We start from the raw sequence: 21,242 nt of genomic DNA on the forward strand, positions 1-21,242 counted from the left end.
TATAAGTAACCAGCCTGATAACCCATGTGACCCTTAAATGAAACCTTTTGAATCTAGCCACAGTGTTGCAGACTACAGACTAAGTTATACAGACAACATACGTAGTGATAAACTATTGACTAACATAGCCGAAGACTCTGTTTGTGAAGATATGGGCAACCTGTGAACATTCCCTGCCTAACATCCCCTGCCTAACATTCAATGAAACCTCTTTTAATCTGAAATATGTTTAAATGACAGCGTTATGAACGTTTATTTATAGTTTTTGTGATCATATACTATTTTTATTGTCGTTCTTTCATTGGTCAATTTTGCAAAAACAACAGGAGTGTACTAAGTTATTCAGACAACATACGTAGTGATAAACTATTGACTAACATAGCCGAAGACTCTGTTCGTGAAGATATGGGAAAACTGTGAACATTCCCTGCCTAACATTCCAGTTGCAGTCCATCTTTAGAATAAAAAAAAATCACCTGTTTACTAGTGTATACTAGTAAGTTGTTGCACAATTACTAAATAAGTAATGCATAATTCAAACCCATTATGATTGTACCGTAATATTTGCATAATATTTCATGCATTTCATCAACGTTTTTGTGATTATAAATCCACTTGCGTGCGTATAAGCGCGTGTATTCCTGTTTATGTACCTATCTAGGGTTTCTGGGTTTGAAATTGCTATTATGTTTTGCATATATTGGAATTTGAGTAAATTGGCAGAACTCGTGTTATCCGTACAGTCGCGTATGCATTGGTACAGCCAAGTGAAAATCAACGGATCAGTAGCGTAATAAGGCTGTATCGTAGAAAAACAATAATGCTTGCACACGTGTATTACACCTGTTAAATACAAGCATATCTTTTATTTTGATACAAGTTATACATGTTTTAAAGTTTCTGCTATACATAAATTGTGTACTTATGTGTCACTTGTTGCAAAAGTACAGTAAATAAGGTTTTAATGTTAATGAACAAATTTGATCATCTGTTGTTTGTTTTCTTTGCATATATGCGATTTAGAATGGATTATAAATGGATCAGCTTTTATCATAGCACACGAGTGGAAACTTTTAAATACATTCAACGTTGTTTTGTATATCACGTGACTTTGACCGATTCAAATTATCTCTCATACATTTGGAACGCAAATAAAACAGAAACAATTATTTGTAAGAATTCACAAGATTGTTATAGGACATAACGCATGATATTAAAATATCAATGTAAAATTGCATCACATGATACAAACTTATATTGTACAATGCAATTACAAATTCATTCTTCTGATTCACCTACCGACCTTTGATTTGTTATTGTATTTTTGAAAAATGCCATTAAATTAAAATACAGTCAACCTGCTAATAGGGGGTAACACCAAATAGGGGGTCACTATCGTGTATTTCTTGAAATAGTACAATAAAATCAAAAACAATTGTTGCATAGTGTGTCCCTTGGATAAATGCACAATGTTACACATTTGTGAAAAGATGCCCCAACTGTTGATCTGACAGGAAGATGATGCTGTAAACAGTGATCCTTTATTGGCGATAGTTGGTGCTTTTATTATAGCTAATGTTCATTTATATTCAATGAAACCTCTTTTAATCTGAAATATGTTTAAATGACAGCGTTATGAACGTTTATTTATAGTTTTTGTGATCATATACTATTTTTATTGTCGTTCTTTCATTGGTCAATTTTGCAAAAAGAAACAGGATAGTACTGCGGCAAAATAATAATACAGAAAAATAATATAAAGCATTTACTTTTACATCTTTTCATATATACACAAAAGCCAAAAGGACAAAAGTGTAATGGAAATATGTAACGTTGTTTTTGGCATGTGATTCTCTATTGGCAAGTTGATAGTATTGACACCATTCTAATACTTGGAATATTTTCTAAAATTTTCTAACAAACGAGATATAATAATAAATGTCTTCATCTGATGTTTTGACGATTGATCTTAAGAAACAAAAGCGGAAGCATTACAACTTAACCATGGATACTTTTCAATTTGAAAGTAGTTGAAAAGGTATGTTTGTAAACATCCAGGTTCAAATATATTGCTTATACACAAGCATGTATAATTATTACAATATGAGTGGCATGCTAAATGGTTAATGTGGCTAATAAAAGAATAGTAAATACACCTATTTATCCAACGTAATATTGTTTACATTCTTTGCAACAATATTGTGTTGTTTTACTAATATGCGAGCAGGTAAGCCGCCTTCGACTACAGTTGTAAATATTTCATTTATGTACACCAGAACAATATCAACATATACAATATCAAATCAATTTACTGAGAGGAAATGTAAATCGAATCCATGATTATTTTGACATTATTCACACTGTCAGTTATATCCTGTGCTTGAATTAGCAGTCATTCTTAAAAACCACACCGCTTCACAATTCGAGAGTTTTAAGGAGGCTGGGCAATTAATTTATTCTGGGTAATTATGCCAATTAAGATGTGCTTTCTAAAGCGAAATTATGAGCCTTGCTCTAAGAGAACATGGTTTAATGCATGTAGTAATGTCTAGTACCAGATGATACCTTGCAATCCGCACAGGCTAATCAGGGACGGCATTTTCCGCTATAATGTTATTTTCCGTTCATTGGAAGTATCTTCATAATGAAATTCCAATCTAGGCGAAGAGTGTTGTTCCTGACTTGTTTTTAAGGACTGCAAAGGCTAATCTGGGACGACACTTTATTAATGTGCATTCAGCCCTTTTTCCCACAGCGCGGCTTGCATTCAGTTTTATAAACTGTGATCAAGCTGTTTTAATGTTAACACCTACAAAATGGTGTCTTTGTCCGTTTCTGCAATGAGCTTAAAATTGTTACGAATCAATACGCGTTTGAAAGTAAATCTGATAAGGCTAATACGCAGCCAGAAGGTTTAGTGTTTGTTAGCCAATCTTTAAACATATTTACAAAATATCTTGTTTTTTTTCGCAAAAAATGTAATCTATTTGTGAACTTTTATCCATATAAATCATTGTGGGACTCTTTGTAGAACGCCTCCAAGTACTGTAATGTCAATATGTTTAATGAGAAAACGTTTAAGGAAACTTCTGCTAATTCGATGAAATACATTCTAGAAGAACAGGTAATCTCGTTATTACTCTACTTCAAAGTTAAACCGTCAAGCGTTCGTATATGGTGTGTGTGTTTCGAAGTTTATGAGGTCTTTTCGCGCCAAAAACACTATTATTTGTTAACCCGAACTGTGTCTCAACATTTCTACCTGATTCACTTTTGATCAAACGGTGGACGATCGATCCAAATGCATCACTTTCTTTTTACACATTCTGATATATGATTCGGAGCTAAAGTGTTGCATGCTTCTTTGACTCAATTGCATTTGTTAGTTATTATAATCAACATGAATGTAAAACATAGTATAAGTCTTATGACGATTATAAGCATGCAGCTCTGCACTGGGGTGTTCGCTTCAGGATAAATAGGGGAACGGTTGCATTGACGTCCACACCATTATGCCGTTCATTTCTATATGAGACTTGCTCTGAAAAAAACGACTAAAAACGTTTTGTCCTAGTTATATATGTACATTACACACGAGCTAATCCGGGAGGACCCTTTCCATATCAACTGGAATTGTCTTTAAGAGGAACAATATTTTTCATTCTTAAAAACAAAATAATCTATCAACGCGGACAGTGTCGTCCCCGAGTAGCCTGTGTGGATTGTAGGATGTTAATCTGGAATAAGACTTTACCCACATGCAGTAAGCCCGTGTGTAACAGTTCGCGGCTAACACATTGTTAGTTTTATATATTTTAATCAGCAATACCAATTTTATATATGAGCATCAGTAATGACACACGTAAACCTTAATAGTGATTACGTATGTTTTTGCCGTTCAGAGGACCACACCGCTTTTGAGGTCCTGTTCTGTTAGTTGGGGCGATGCAGTTTCCTTATTTGAGCATCGCAGGCTAATCTAGGACGACAGCTTTATGCACCTGCATTACTTATATTGTTCGAAGACCTAGGCCCTAAGCGTTCCCACACTCAACAGCCCGTACAGTCGTCACTGTTAGGCAGATCAGATGCTAAAAGCGGTCCCGGGCAAAGCATGCTGCACATTCGCAAATCTTAAGTAAGAAACTTAGTGTTCCCAAAAATAAATAGTATTTAGTCGTCACTCTCAGATAAGTCAGAGACTTAAAGCGTTCTCAGACACATCAGTCTGTATAATCATCTCCCTCGGATACGAAAACGACCGAAAGCGTTTGCAGAAAAAGCAGCCTATGCAGTCATCACTCTCATTTAAGTCATATAATGAACGCGTTCCAAGACATAGTCACCTGTATAATCATCACTCCTAAGTAAGTCAGAAACTTACAAAAATCCAAGACACATCGGCATATAAAGTCGTCATTTTTAGGTAAGTCAGAGACCAAAAGAGTTCCCAGACAAAGCAGAACGACAGACTTCTTTCACGGATAAGACTTGCACTAAAAGCGTTCCCAAACACAAAACTCTGGAAAGTCGTTACTCTCAGGTAAGCATGCAGGAAATGTGTGGAAACATGTACACATAGTTCCCGTTATGCAGTTTTCGTACACATCTATATGAAATAAGCCTTTTCCGGTTTTGCAGATGATTTACGTCATCATCCTGACAGGTCGGAAAACTAAAAAAGTCGAAAGTCCATCTGGACATAAAAGAAAATATATAAAGAAAATAAATAACTCAATAGGTTACTGTACAATCATAATTATTCGTGGGCTTGAATTTCCGTTGATTTCATGGGTTGACATTCCTTAGAATTTAACTTAAAATCTAAGAACTGATCAAAGCCTTACTTCTTGATCAGTATTTACGATTCTTAAAGAAGTCTTTATTACACAACACGTCAACATATTTAAACATGATTCTATAAAAACTTAAATGATTTTTCAATGTTGGGAAAACACAACTCTAAAGTCTACACTGAGTTAAAGCGTCTAAGATTACCTAGATCTGACTGCAATTATAACGAAGGTTGGATGACCGATTTCTTATACGGTGGTTGTTTTTGATTACGCGAACTCGTTGCAGCATTCAAATAACAATGTTCAATTAGTGATTTAGCCATCATACAATCGTGTCTAAGAAAGTAAAATTATGTTGCGCTGCTGAATACAAATCGCACAGTTACTATCAATGGGTCTAGTTCACTGTTTGATAAATATTAAGATGTTTCTGATAAGATCTCTGATAATCGACATGTTAAATCCACTTGACAGAAGATTGGAAAGTTTTTTAAGCGGGTAAAACCATTTCGACTGAAGCTTGGCATGACTTTATACCGGTTTTAACCACATTGACTGAAGCTTGATCAGACATGTAACCGGTATAAACCACCAGGCCAAAATATAAATAACATCCTTACTACAAATATCAAAAGCATGGACAAACCAGTAACATAAACATATAATAATGAGGCAGCTATCTAGGCACTTTTGTCCGCGATTTTAACGTTTAGAATTTAGTTCGCATAAAATTGCTGTCATTTTTTATAACATGTTGATCTCAACCATTATGTGCAGACACTTTTACGCACATGGAATTATTTGAGTTTTTCCAGATTTCAACTCTAATGATGAGACTCCAGACACATTATACGAGGAAAATTATAGGTTCCAGCCGCAAGTCTTTTATTTAAGGCAAATTACAAAATGCATAAAGACAGCGGAATAATAGATATAAAGACAAACTCTCTTATGTTTTAAGAACTAAACACGGGATAGGCGCCTAGGAAAAGTGCAAGTAATGAAAAGCAAATATCAGCTACATCAATATAAAGAAGTGAAACTCCAGCTGCTGGAGCAGTATTGAATTCTCATTAAAAACAATGAGTTGGTCCTTTATTTAAGGCAAGTGACCGATTGCCCAAACAATACAAAACAGCACAATACAGCACAATACAAACCAACATAAACACAAAATATGAATAAAGCTGGGGTCATCGCTTTGGAACGGTTAATGCAAAGCATTGGGGGTTTAAACCGGTTATAGAGCGCTCAACCTTACACTTGGCCCAACAATATTCATAATACATTTAAGTGTAAATAAAATTTAACGTCATATCATTGTAACTCAAATCAAACAATAATAAAAGGGAATTAAACCGCATTCAATTTAATCAAGTCTTGATGAAATGATTTCAGAACCCAGCAGTATACATAGTTCAATATCCAGGTCATCGTTTAGCATCCGAGGAGAATGCTTTATATATTATCCGATTACATAGCTTACAAGTATTTGCACTATATTACTATTGAAACATATTTTGTGTTTTAATCAAAACTAATATGTTCTGGCTGTTATACTTCAAATGACCACTCTTTTACATGTTTTCGCAATTAAAAAATGAACAATATTGAGCTTCAATAGAGCTTATAACGGTTTATAACATACAAAACAAAGCGTTGACTAAAACTTTCACCCATGTTTTGCTTTAATCTAGTATCTAGCATCATTTAAATATTACTGGAGGTTATAAACTAAGTTTTTTCCTGATCTTTGGACCTTCATCGTTCCTATTTTAAGACGAAAAAGATAACACGAGGGAAACAGGATTTTTTAAAATATAAAATTTAGTTAACCCAGTTTCATAGCCGATTGCCATAGTATGTCTCTATACAAAATAACTCAAATTATTAACTATAGTTCCCATAATGGGTTATACATAACTGAAATTGTGTTTCGCTTTACATTTTGAATATAGGGTCTCATAATGTGTTTCGACTTGGACAGCGAGTTGAGGCAATAACCAGCCGCTGAGTTGCAATACGTCTTACAGTAGTCTACTTGAATTATTATGTATAAGATGTTTGCAGATTGCGACGACAGAGGAATACAATTTCGGAAAACATATTTCTATAGGAGCTTAATCGTTAGCAACTGCGACAAACACTATTCAGTATTCAAAAGAATACCAATATCAGATCTAGCTCACTCCCTTCCCGAAACTGTCGAATATTCTTCAGTATAATTAGATATTCTACCCTATCCAAGCTCCAATACTGTTATTGTTTATTCCGTCTTGAACCTGACAATTTAATTACCAAATATTATTTGGATAGAAGTACTGAACTACAATTTGAGTTCAATTCAAATAAAACGTGCAAAGCTTGAAGAAAGGTGGATGTTTCTAGAGACTACATTTATTTCCGCTATTATTTAATATAAATGATCTGAATATATGAAGGAAATTGATAAAACGTGTATGTGTTTAACAATGTGTATTTTTCGTTTCACGTTACATACACTCATACAATGTTGAGAAACCAACACAAACGTGTTAATTGATTGATAAATAGAGATCTATATTTATGTTACATAAAGAATAAACGCAAAATGACGGTTTCCACATCTACAAAACAGGAAAAACTATTAAATATGTGCGTTTGATAAAAAACAAATTAAGTAAATCTCTCAATGTATGCAAAACTCTTAATTATATTATTATTCTATTATTTTAGTTTTTTGTTACGAAATATGAGTTAAATTAAAATGGCAATCCACAGTTCCTGGGCCTTTATCTAACACACGTATAGATATATCAAAGCATCACATTGTTGAACTTTAACAAGACACTATGTTCGTTACAGAAGAACGTGCAAACAGTCTGAACAGGCTATCATAGCTTGGACATCCCGCTGGTCAATATGTATCTCGGACTATCGCGACCTATAAGCGCTGCAATATCTAGTACTAGGTGAGGCTCCTCTGACCACCACACTAAAGTTTCCGACAAAATATGAATGTGACCTTATTGTAATATTGTACTATTTGGTTAATCGGAATCGTTCTTTCTGACTTGAATGATTCATCATCGTATACAATATTTCGTTTGGATAATGTTCATTAATTGTCGCAATCAAGTGCATACTTGTAAAAACGTTCCCGATAGAGAAACATACGAATACTTATTTTACACTGTGTATTGATTATTTATAAAAAAATGCACACCTTCTAGCAAATGATTAAGTTCAATTATAATATATAGCACATTGCAAACATGAACATATTAGTTACGAGCATTAAGACGATACACATACATTAAACACCATTTCGTTGTATGTCTTGCCATCAACAGCATAAGTTTGTTCCATCATTGACGTTTTGGTGTAGCACATATACTTTGAGAGTGAACACACATGGAATTCAGCTTTTCGACAGGATGCACATATACTTATTTACTCTGTGAACAATAGTTTTTTCGTGGTTATGTTCATTGTGTTCAAAGAGGTTGTAAATAATCGAAACTCTGCCTTTAACATACAACAGCACAACATATTACGTTTTAAGCCGACCTTCATTTTATAACAATAATTTGTTTAGTAATTTATTGAATGTTTTATGGAAATAAATAACTGTTGACATATTTTATTGACAAAATCGTCAACACATTTCGTGGGTAATTATTTAACATCCCTTGTTTTAAAACTTTACATCACTCAATGATTCCTCTCCGCGTTATGAACGTCTCGTCCTTTAGCTTGCCTTCAACAAACGATGCTCGCTGTTTCAACAACATATAATGTCTAAATATAAATGATGCTTAAATAAAATTGATGCATGGTGAAGTAATACTTAGGACGCATGGTTCGGCAGAAAGTGACATCTGTGGATTGTGTTGGTGCGGCTTTAAATCGGTGATATTCACCTTAGTAATTAACAGTATGCAATTTTTAAACAATATTGTATAATTTGAAATTAAAACTCTGAGCAATTAAGTGCCAGACAACAAGCATATACATAATTTCGCCGTAACTAAAACAACATTAGCCTTTTACAAATAAATACATGTTAAAGAGGTCATACTCAGTGGAACATTCTACCCCAAACGCCATCTGCCTCTTATTGATTTCGGGCTCTTCTATGTAACTGAATACTCAATGGTTGCGATGATTTATCATTCTCTGTCGAAATTGACCAGTAGATTAAATTATTATTATTTATTTATTTTATAAACGAAGTCAAATATATCCGAGTGGCATGTACACCTGATAATTTCACGGGCAATTACCCTACAACAGTTCTCGTTCAATCACGGTCAATGAAAGTGTGTATACCAAACGGCTATTGATGGAGAATAAAAGTGTGTGAATCTCGCATAAATTTAAGTTGAACTTATTATATCATAGCTTAAATTAACTTTGCAATCATAAATTCACAGATGAAAATAACAATCTTTAGCTTACACATTTAAATTATTGTAGTTATTGTATAAACTATACTAATATTCAGTGCAATCATTCTCGCGGGAAAATTTAATACTTATGTATACATACGGGCACACTACACAGTCATATCGTGATACATTTTAGAACCGAAAAGCTTGGTAAGTATGTCATACATACCAAGTCGTTTGAAATCGTGTTGTTATAAAATTATTTTGAACACAGACGTTGTAGAAACCCTGTCAATCTGTTTTGATAGTAATGCTAATATTATGCTTAATCATTTGTGTTGAATGTTTTGTTTGACTTGATCTTGCCATAAATAAACGAATAGCGTTTGCTAACAGCAATGCATCTCTTGATTCTTCTTGTGTAGTTTCAATAATCTTATGTCGAAGAACTGAACTCTATTGTATTGATATTGTATTTGTAGTTAAATCTCCGTGAAAATGCGAAGCATTTTAATTCTACTTATCGGTCTAGTATTGATCTTCATTTGGAGCTGTCAAATAACCAAAATACGTTAAACTATCAACACTATTCGCATATACCGACCGCTTCACAAATACGTTCAAGCTATTATACGTAAACATATCAACACACTCAAAAAGGACGTCCTTCAAACCCGTATCGGCTACTGTTACCCGCAGTTTGATCGATATCTTGGTCAATTAACCAGTTTAGTTTCTGTTTAACAGTTGCTAGTTGTCAATCAAAGTATTTGCCAAGTTTAAGTTAGTAATGACACATTGTAAGTTTACTTCAAATAAGCAGACAACACTCTTAGACAAATAGAAAAGCGGATCGTATTAAGAGACTATTTTTGAGAGTGTATTTTTTTTACAAACTCCAGGAATTATAAAAACAGGAAATAACTGGAATTTACCCAACTAGCATGGTCTGCATTCGTGTATTACTATTACCAAAGATATTAAATAAAAATCCAAATGGCATAATTTGTTTTCGATTCGATTTTAACGAGGTCACGCCCAGTTGATTGACGAGAGGTCAAGTCAAGGTGATGGCCACGAGATCGAGTTCAGGTGATTAAAACGAATTCGAGTCCATTTGGTGGTCACACGGTCGAGTCCTGTTGATGGTCACGAGGTCGAATCCAGGTGATCGTCACGAGATTGAGTATGTCAATCTTATGACACATTATTTAAAATATAGTGGATATTATATTGTATAATGTAAAAATATAGTTGATATTCTATTGTATATACATTAAAAAGCATACCGAAAAAGAAGTTTTAAATTCGTTGAATGTAATGTTTTTTTATAATATGCTAATGATAGAAACAAGTAACGATTGATTTGGGTAAATGCTTATATATAAAGTTCTATGAAGCAAATTCAAGCCATGTGTAATGAATACTTTCAAGAATGCAGATTTGTTTATTGCAAAATAAATATTTAAAACACGAAAATTATATATGACCTATTTATGATGATTCTTTAATGTTCGTATCCAGTGGATGGTGTGTTTGTTTGAACGCACTCAATGTCATGCGTTTCATATGTGAAAACAGTCCAATGTTAAACAGATAAGATGAAAAGATAATAAAGATAAGATTTTACAGTCGATGTATCCATTTTTTGCCAGTTACAATGCGTCCGCATGAACAACTGGTACTTAAACAGTGCCAATTAGTGTGAAAACAGTTATATTATTGTTAGTCCGTGTACAACAGCAATTGACGGTTCAGAAAATCGCTAAATATTCCATGAGTAATCTCCAAACTCAAACCAACCAGAGGGAAACGGTTAATACTCAATGAAACCGCGTCCGGCTGACCCTATGATAGGCGTCATCCGATTAAAAACAAGTAAGTAATAAGGAAGATGTACCTGTTTAAACACTCAAATTTTCCATCTAAGCGATGCATCGGCGGCCATGTTTTCTTAATTCTGACCACGTGATTCCCCGCATTGTCTTTGTAGTAAAGTTTTAGCGGATTGTGTTTTTCGAAATTAGATTTTTGCATGTAAACTGTGTGATTCTCTGTTTGACAAGTCGAACAGTTCATTCATTTACAATAGCGTCATATTGAAATGATTCGATAATGTTTGTATTGCAGTGTGGTACTTTTTTCTGTCATTAAATTGCATCCAACTCAAGTTGGAAGTTTAGACAGTTCAATAGATGGTGTCCGCACAAGTATAATTTAGCTATTCATTTGCGTAGAACGTATACATGTTAATGGAACATATGTTTTCTTTTTTTCAATATATTGCAGCAATATTAATAAAAGGTAGTATATAATGCGTTTGAGTTATACAAATTGTACTTTTAAACTGTAACAGATGTGATTTTCCGGTTTATGAGCATGCCTATTCAAGGTTTGATCAAGACGAACACCCATTATATTTTTTTCTAAATACATTGGCCATGAAATTGGCCATGTCATTATTTAAAACGGAATAAAGTATTAATTCATGTCTAGACACAATCATACCAAATTTTGAAATTTCTGGTTTAATGACAGGCTTTTAAGTAAACTCCATTAATAATGCAATCGACTTCATTGTGCAGGTCATTTTCTATGTAAGACGTTTCAAAGCCGGATTTTATCGGTTTCATCAAACTAAAAAGTTGTTTCAATAACAGGGAATGTATCTACAGAAACATAAACGGAATAACAATAACATACTATTGAATAGAGATAAGTTCAAATGATTTGCGCGCACACCTGAACCACGATCTTTTGTTTTCGAGGTCTCGCCAAATCAATCATCCCAGTCACACCGCACTCGCATTCTTCCTGCGTTGTTTCGCGGATCATGGACGCGTTTGGATTGCCAGAGGTGCTGGGTGGTCATTGTGAGAACGCACGACACATTCATGTCCAGTCTAGTCAGACAGGAATTTTAAAGTGAATTGGACTTGACCAATAACAAAGATATCATACCAACATTTATTTTTATCACGTTTATGTGGGAGTATACTTTGTTTAACTCTAATAAAATGATATGTTCTTGTTTATCGTTATTTAATGTATGTTCATTTTTATTGCCTATCATTTACCTATGTTTCTATGTTTATATTTACCTTATGTCGTTCAGGAAGAAACATTTTAAACAACTTTGTATAGCTTTGAAAACAATCTTCGTCATATCTTCGTATATATATGTATACTGACAAGAAGCCATTGTGTACACACCGGTCTTACTGACCTGTGTACTAACGCGAAAGGAATTGTGGGTAGCACTTATTTTACGAGTGAAAAGTGAAAGCGAAAGTAGGTCAGGTAATCGTGCTTCTGATAATCTTTATCAGTCTAAATTGAGATTCAAAATCACATTTAAACATAATTAAATAACATTTCTATAAACAACATTCCGTTTTTAACACACAATTAAAACGATTTGTCTTTCATTATTAACATTTTCATTCCTACGCAGAACTACTTTGGCGGAAGCATAATTCCCCAAACCAGGGGAATATGATGCGTCTAAGCATAGAGGTGACAATAACGTAATGACGTCACCATCTATGTATAGAATGGACAAGAAGCACGACTTTTTCGAAATCATTCAAGCGTTTATTGACACATTGAAAACTGAATCATGTGTGAACATTCAAGCGTTTTGTAATTCAGACCGGAGAAGAAATCTGCTGGGTATCAATACAACCATTATGGGAAATGTCCGTCTAGATTATTAATTTAACCTCATTAAAAGTACTATTTGTTACCCTTAAGCGTGTTTGTACATTAATTACAAACATGTACATTAATTATTGGACATGTCTGCTAAATAGAGAAAACATATTGTTATGTTGAGTTTTTAATATGCATTGAATGAACCCTGAAGAATCTATTTAAAAAAAAGAAGGCATTTGATCTCGTAAACACAAGCCACTAAATGAATTTAGTTTAAATAATAACACGGATCAATCAAATGAAAATATTTAACCAAATGCAAGACATGTGTTAGAACATACCGATACTAATATGCGCTGCTTTATTCGAATCAACATCGGACTATCAAGCGATAAAGTATTTGCTTACACAATCATCCGTTAAATCTTCACTGGTGTGGTATGGTGTATAGCAAATATATGTTAGTGTGTAGCTTTAAAGAAATTTTAAAAAGCTGTAACACACGTATTTTGCGATTTCAAAGAAATTCGTCTAACCTTTCACATAGTTTAGAAACAGTTATGCACAATATAAATAGATGTGACCAATTTACAAAACGAATTTAACAAATGACCCATGCGCAGTAGGTCCATTGCCATATAGCTTCAGCACATTTTGCGCTTCCGCGCAGTAAGGTCATAACCGCTAATACGACAACGAAACCTTGCGATATTTAGCATGCTAATAAGGAGCTACTCTGGTCGCATATGACACAATTCAATGTTTGCATAACGTGGGAACAATCATTTTGCAATTGCCCTCAGGCAGATGAATTACTAGAATAGCAAGAAAAACAAGTAATGCCGAATAGTCATTATCTTCATCGTTATCATAACAATAGCCTCTATATTATCAAACACTAAGATTACCAACTAAGCAGATAGTTTTTTTAACTATTACGTTTATGATGATGATGATAATGATGATGATGCTGATAATGATGATGCTGATAATATGACGCTAATTATGGTGATGCTGATAGTGATAATGATAATCTTTATGATGATGTTGTTGCTGCTGCTGACGATGATTATGATAATAACGATGCTAATCATTATGATGATGCTCTTAATGTTGTTGTTGCTGTTGCTGCATATTATATTGATGATGAAACTGATGATGATGTTGAGGAGGATGAAGAGGAGGAGAGGAATAATGATGATGATGATGATGATGATGATGATGATGATGATGATGATGATGATTATGATGATGATGATGATGATGATGATGCTGATGATGATGATGATGATGATGATGATGATGATGATGATGATGATGATGATGATGATGATGATGATGATGATGATGATGATGATGATGATGATGATGCTGATGCTACTGATGATGATGATGATGATTGTGCTGCTGCTGATGATGATGATTACTATTTCTCTATATATAGCTGGTGTGTGCAATCATTATTATTATCATATATATATAATTATATGCTTTTTAGTTTAATCATCGACGTTAATAACGCGTCGCTAACCATCAAGCAAGAATCAGTTAGCAATAACATTTAGATCAAATGAGGGATATAACGGGTTTTAGTTAACGGTATTTACGAATAATTGTACTTTTCCTACCAGGATTCCGACCGAATACAATTAGCAGCATTGTTTAACTAAGTTTCATCAATCACACGATTCACCCCGCGTTCCTATTGTCAAGTGTAGCGTTCACTTGCAGAATTCACAAAACAAACGTCGTCGTGTCAGAAAGTCGGGGAGCTCTGATCTGTGTCTTTGCAGTTTGGGGAAATATTCGGAATACTGTTTTGTACAACAAGAATGTCCATGGTGTTTTAATATACTTTTTGTGGTATTTACTTTCAGTGCTGTTAATGGTTTACTTTTAATTTAACGCATCGTTTAACTCAAACTTCGGTTTATATCCCGAATGAAACAATGCGCGGTCGAAAGATGTTGATAAGTAATTGTTATTGGATTTTATTGTTTTTTATATTTGTTTTGCTGCACTTGACATGCTCAAGCGAACAATAAGCTCTGGCCCAGAGGCATAATTATACATTTCTGACATTCAACTGTTCATTGTCTACAAGCTGTTTCAATGAATAACAGTATTATTAATACATTGACAGTTGTGAAGTTCGATAGAAAATCGTCACTGGTCGACCTGGATTGGAGCTCGTTTCATTGAGTGAAGGATGCTTTTTAAAAGAAGATAGTGAAAAGGGTGTATTTGATTAAATAGTTTAAGTAGTTTTGTAAAATATATTTTTAAAGCTTACTCTGTGTTTGGATATACTTAAGTCAACATTATCTTGCAATATCTAACACGTTTGTATTAATACATGCATAAACAGGTAAATCGTGTATTTATTGGTTAACTTTTCATTATTTATTACTACGTGAATCACAGATATGCACGGAAACACTTTTATTTGGCAAAATTGCCCAAATGTCATTTGGAATCGCTATACCGGTTTAATTAATCTAAATAAGTAATACATTACTTTGACAACAGTATTCTGTATTAACAACAAAAAAGCGGGTTTCCGCAGAGATCATGACGTTATATTACAAATCATAAACTATGTTTATGTCATTAATGTTGAATTAAGATTCTTAATTGTATTTAGACGAGAGACCAAACGCGCTGTTGCCCATATGTTTGTCCTGCCACGTATGCTTTATGATGACAAGCCGGCTAATGTCCCGCCAGCACCACCTTTTAGACCGCGTGTCAGTAGCCGGGCTCTGTCCAGCATGCAGCTTATTCAGGCAGTCAGTGCGCGCAGCTCAAAGTGCTTACACGTCTCTCTTCCGGCTATAGATTTTTGTGTTTAGGACAATTTGTGTAGCTTTTATATGTCTGCATAACTGCGTGTAATTAATTGAAATCATAATGGAAGAAGAGTTTGTTAGAGACAATAGTGACTTTCAGTTCGATAACTAGGCGGTAGACTTAAAACTACCACGTAAAGTTATTCAGCAACTCCGGCAAGAGGAAATCGTTACCAAAGAGGCGCTACTTCTTGTCTAGGAAAGCGATTTGAAAGCTCTCGGTCTGCCATTGCCATTAGGAAGCACTAATCTTATCATCCAAGAAATTCGGAAATGGAAGGGCAGCGTATCTCCTGCGTCTGGGAACCAGCTGAGCCCGGATGCAGCTTCACTCGACGGAGCTGGTTAGTTACTAGATGACCTACTTATCAGCAGCAATAGAGTACTAGCCGGTGGCGACGAAACATACACATCTACTTTCATGGACCCTCGGTCCCTATTGACAATGAAGTCAACTTCAACGAAAGCTGTCCATTTAACACAGTTCCTGTCAGAAGTGACGAAACGCCGACGACAAAGCAGGAGGAAAGATTTCGTATTACGTTCTTCGGGCACAGAGACAATCGTGCTAAAAACAGAAGAAGATCATCCATACCTTGGTGTCCTCCTTGAGGAATGGGGTGCCGCAAATATGAGACTCTTGAATAATTTGCTAGTGACAAAAGAACTCAAAAGAGAGGATACTGAATACTATCTGACTCACACGGCCCGAATCTTCGAATTTGCGGAGAAGTATGAGTGGAATAGTGTCCTTCACTACGACTTCCGATACAGAGAGCTCCAAGCTGAACACCAATTCAAGTGGGGCACATTTTTCCCGTATATGGAACTCCAAATACTAATGCCTAGTGTGCAAAAGACCTCATACCAACTTGGCACAGGCCCAAAAAGCAAACAGGAAGACTGCAGGATATTCAAGGTCAGAGGGGAATGTCCATTCGGCAACAGATGCCGGTATCGCCATAACAGAGCGACCACCTCTGACTCCCAAGAAGCAAACAAACCAAAAAACCACTAAGCCGACCTACGTCTTTAAATTTTAAAGCATGGAACCGCCATCTACCGACCGATTACGAAGATAGAGAATTTTTATTATCAGGAATAAAGCGTGAATTTAATATCGTGGATACAGATCTCATATCGGACAGTGTCGAAGTTGAACATTATTCATCGGCCACAAATTTTAAAATGCGCGCGCTTTGTGAAGCCCAAATTATCACGGAATTAGAAAATGGGCATTACAAAATCGTCGATGATAAACCCCTGATCACCTCGGCACTAGGAGCTATCCCCAAGGGACTTAACTCTTCAAAAGTAAGACTCATCCATGATTGCAGCCAACCGACGGGACAAGCCGTTAACGATTTCGCAAGAACTAATCATTTAGAATGATAAGTCCCAATTGTTTTTTGGCAAAGCTGGACCTGCAAAACGCGTATCGTAGTGTTAAAATTCACCCATCGAATTACCAAGCTACGGGAATAAAATGGCGATTCCACGGCTCTTCAAAATTCACGTACATGGTAGACACTAGACTGCCATTTGGCGCTGCTCGATCCCCGGAGATATTCAACAAACTTACGCAAGCCGTGCGAGTGATAATGAAAATGCAGGGACATAATTCTATTGTTGTGTATCTGGACGATTTTTTAGTCATTGATAAAACCTATGAAGGATGTCAACGTTCACTTTACGTACTCATGAAACTAGTACGTGAGCTTGGGTTTCAAATAAATTACAGCAAACTTGACGGTCCGTCCCAGGAAATCACCTTTCTCGGCCTAGTTTTAAACTCCGTTGAAAGGACTATAGAGTACCGGAAAACAAACTACATGAAATCCATTGTCTTTAGCACAAAACGCTTAACGCTCATAAGGTTACGAAACAGCATATACAGCCAATTGATGGAAAACTTAACTGGATAATCCAATGCATCTATGGTGGTCGTTTTCATATGCGCCGTTTAATAGACCGTGCAAATACTCTACGCGCTAGTGGACACAGAACCCGTGTAACAACAGACATGAAACGGGATATATTGTGGTGGCTGGAATTCATGAAAATATTTAACGGAACCATGCCGATGATTGACGATAGGTCGGCAATTTCTGTCAGTATTGACGCTTGCAAAACAGCTTGTGGCGCCTTCTACCAAGGAGACTTTATTTACATGCCATGGACAAAAACTATTTCTCAACTGCCTATTAATTATTTAGAAGTCTTATCACTGGAAATTGCTCTAAGACGTTGGTCACATATATGGTCTAATCAGATGGTTTATGTTCACTGCGATAACATTGCAGCCTGTGCCATTATTAACAAGGGTTCTAGCAGACACCCAATCGTAATGGACTCGTTACGCCGTGTTTTCTGGTTAAGCGCAGTGTTCAACTTTCGTTTGCGCGCTGTTTACTACCCAGGTCGTTTTAAGACACTAGCTGACAATGTATTCAGGCTTCATGAGCCAAACGGCATAAGGCGACTTGTGGAAACAATGTTTCAGGTCGGTTACGACTGTGTGACATAACGTATCATAATTGGGGTATTCGGTTGCAGGTTCGATGGAGTAAGACTAACCAGTTCCAGTCTAAATCATTGGACATTCCATTACCACGCCTTCAACATCATCGTCTATGCCCGGTGCAGGCAATTTTTCACGCTACCCGACAGACTGCCGGAGCTGACCCCTTTGGCCCCGCCTTCCTGTGTGTTATCGGTGGTAACGCAAAACCATTAACTAGCGAACAATTCATAGTGCGAATACGTCAGTGCTTGAAGGCGGCCGGTATTCCTTCCTCCAACATCGCTAGCCACTCATTCCGACGCGGCGGTGCAACATTTGGTTACAGCATCGGCCTTTCTCCCGACGCTATCAAACTGTTAGGGGACTGGCGCTCCAACTGATACCAACAATACATATCAGACGATTTTCGGCAGCGTTTCCGAACAATTCAATTAATGCAACGCGCAATCAAAGACAGCTTGTAATTATACCTCGTTGCATTACGTCTACTCCTACTAACCAACACCTACAATTGGGTTTGGGAAGGTCAATAGTCAAACAGTGTTTGTTAATACAGTGCTTTTATCTCATTGTTGATTTATGTTATGTGGAACATTACGAGCTTGATATAATTGTATTTTTAGTATCATTCAATGTGCGTACCTTCGCTTTGTCATAGAGTATTACTTGAATTCACATGTATCACTCAGCGCTACCAATTGGATGTTATAGATGTAACTTTCGCATGGTATTTGTTGACGCATACTAGTATTTGGTTTACGTTCTTTTGAGCGCGCATTCTTAACTGTTGTATATAATGTACGGTCAGCGCCTTTGTACTTTGAGCTGTAGTTAGTATGTAGAAATAAAGCTCTCTTTCCCCCCTTTATACTTTGTTTGGTCTTAAGTTTAAGTTGAATTAAGATTCTTAATTGTATTTAGACGAGAGACCAAACGCGCTGTTGCCCATATGTTTGTCCTGCCACGTATGCTTTATGATGACAAGCCGGCTAATGTCCCGCCAGCACCACCTTTGAGACCGCGTGTCAGTAGCCGGGCTCTGTCCAGCATGCAGCTTATTCAGGCAGTCAGTGCGCGCAGCCCAAAGGGCTTACACGTCTCTCCCTCCCACCCTCTCTAGTTTATTTATGATGGGCTCGAGCATTCCTGCTATGGGGAATTATAGTCAAACAATGTATGTGTATGGGGAAGGTCAATAGTCAAACAGTGTTTGTTAATACAGTGCTTTTATCTCATTGTTGATTTATGTTATGTGGAACATTACGAGCTTGATATAATTGTATTTTTAGTATCATTCAATGTGCGTACCTTCGCTTTGTCATAGATTATTACTTGAATTCACATGTATCACTCAGCGCTTCCAATTGGATGTTATAGATGTAACTTTCGCATGGTATTTGTTGACGCATACTAGTATTTGATTTATGTTCTTTTGAGCGCGCATTCTTAACTGTTGTATATTATGTACGGTCAGCGCGCTTTATACTTTGATTTATATGTTTGCGCGCGCATTTTTGTACTTTGAGCTGTAGTTAGTATGCAGAAATAAAGCTCTCTTTCTCCCCTTTATACTTTGTTTGGTCTTAAGTTTAAACAGTATTTCCCGATATATACTGCTGCTATTGTTTATTGTTATAGCATAATATTGTCGTTACGTACCACTGATTACATGATGCGATTATCATTTGTTATCATTTGTTCAGAAACTATTGTTACCGTTCGCTAGTTTTTATAGCAAGTAACCGATGGGCTTAACGCGCCAGGAAAATACATACAACACGGATTAAACAATGATTGATTGTTCCTCCATTGGGTTTGATATTGGATCGGCTCATGCAAAGTAGTCAGTATAAAAACGATTGAAAGACATCGCTAACTCCACACTTAGATAGGAATAACGCACAATTTACGATCTTTGAAATAGTTTTTCAATTGAATGTTTTGGCTGTTGACTGTACGCTCGATGAAAAGTGAAACCATATTGATATCGCTTTTTGATGATCACAAAAAAACCGGTTGTAACCGTGTACATTCTTTAAACTGCAGTTTTCTATTATTAGATAATCCAAGCCTGATGAGTCCTGGAATTAATGAACGGCATATAAAGGCGACCAAAATAAGCACTTTATCAGTTCAATCGTCATTTTACTCAGTTTTTTTTATAGACATTGAAAACTTAATAGTTTTCGTACAAAACAGTTTAAATGGACGCTTCTTGCAGTATGAGACGTTCCCCAATGCCGATAGCTAAATACGGACTATCGGACTGCACAAGGCACATACAAAGATACGTTTTTTCCACTCAAAGGTAGAACAGTTCGGATCAACTGCGACATACTCCAAATAAGCAATAGTTAACAGCACTGCGCTTTGTATTAAAGTTATCTCAACATACAATAAGTTGTATATTATAAAATAAAATGTTAACTTATAATGCGTAAATTTCTTTTCATTTATGAGGTGATATGGGAAATATTTCATTTGTGAATATATAATTTTTGGAGAATCCGGGTGACTTGTTGAATGGACGATGCGGAAAGCGAATGCAATGTTATTGAATATATCCGCGATAAGGAAGCAAAACAGTGTTGTCGACAGCAGCATCATGTTCAGTGTGGGCGTGTTTGGGAACGTTCTTGCGCTCATCGTGCTTCACAAGTCCCCGGGAGAACAGAAACGGAAATTGTTCTATAGATTTGTTGCCGGTCTAACGATCACTGACCTTGTAAGTACAACCAGTCTGAGTCCGTTAGTGATTGCTACGTATGTCAATTATTTCAAATGGATCGATGGAATTCATGTGTGTAAATACTTCGGATTTATGATGTTGTTCTCCGGAGTGGCAACGTCTATAATAGTGTGTTTAAGTGTCGTCGAATCGTTGATTTCCATAAGACATCCTTCTCTGTATCATGCTCGACTTCGCAAGAAGCATGCTCTTTATTTTCTTCTCAGCGCCTGGATGGTCGCAGTGTCAGTTGCGAGCCTGCCTCTAATTGGTTTTGGAGAAATAGTTCAGCAGTATCCGTTCACTTGGTGCTTCATAGAC

At 35.9% G+C, this 21,242-nt stretch overlaps 2 protein-coding genes across 3 annotated transcripts in view; both read left to right on the forward strand.

Annotated features, from left to right (window-relative positions):
• The window catches only part of LOC127851894 (translation initiation factor eIF-2B subunit gamma-like), a 488,689-nt gene that overhangs the window by 276,431 nt on the left and 191,016 nt on the right, over positions 1-21,242 (forward strand). The gene's annotated exons all lie outside the window — the stretch shown is intronic.
• The window catches only part of LOC127849983 (prostaglandin E2 receptor EP4 subtype-like), a 29,728-nt gene continuing 24,216 nt past the window's right edge, over positions 15,731-21,242 (forward strand). Inside the window, exons 1-3 of the mRNA XM_052382718.1 lie at positions 15,731-15,745; positions 15,869-15,966; positions 20,795-20,918. Of these exons, the coding sequence (XP_052238678.1) occupies positions 15,731-15,745; positions 15,869-15,966; positions 20,795-20,918 (237 nt within the window). The remainder of the gene's footprint in view (positions 15,746-15,868; positions 15,967-20,794; positions 20,919-21,242) is intronic.

This window comes from Dreissena polymorpha, chromosome 11 (assembly GCF_020536995.1).
Source record: "Dreissena polymorpha isolate Duluth1 chromosome 11, UMN_Dpol_1.0, whole genome shotgun sequence".
NCBI classification, from domain to species: Eukaryota; Metazoa; Mollusca; class Bivalvia; order Myida; family Dreissenidae; genus Dreissena; species Dreissena polymorpha.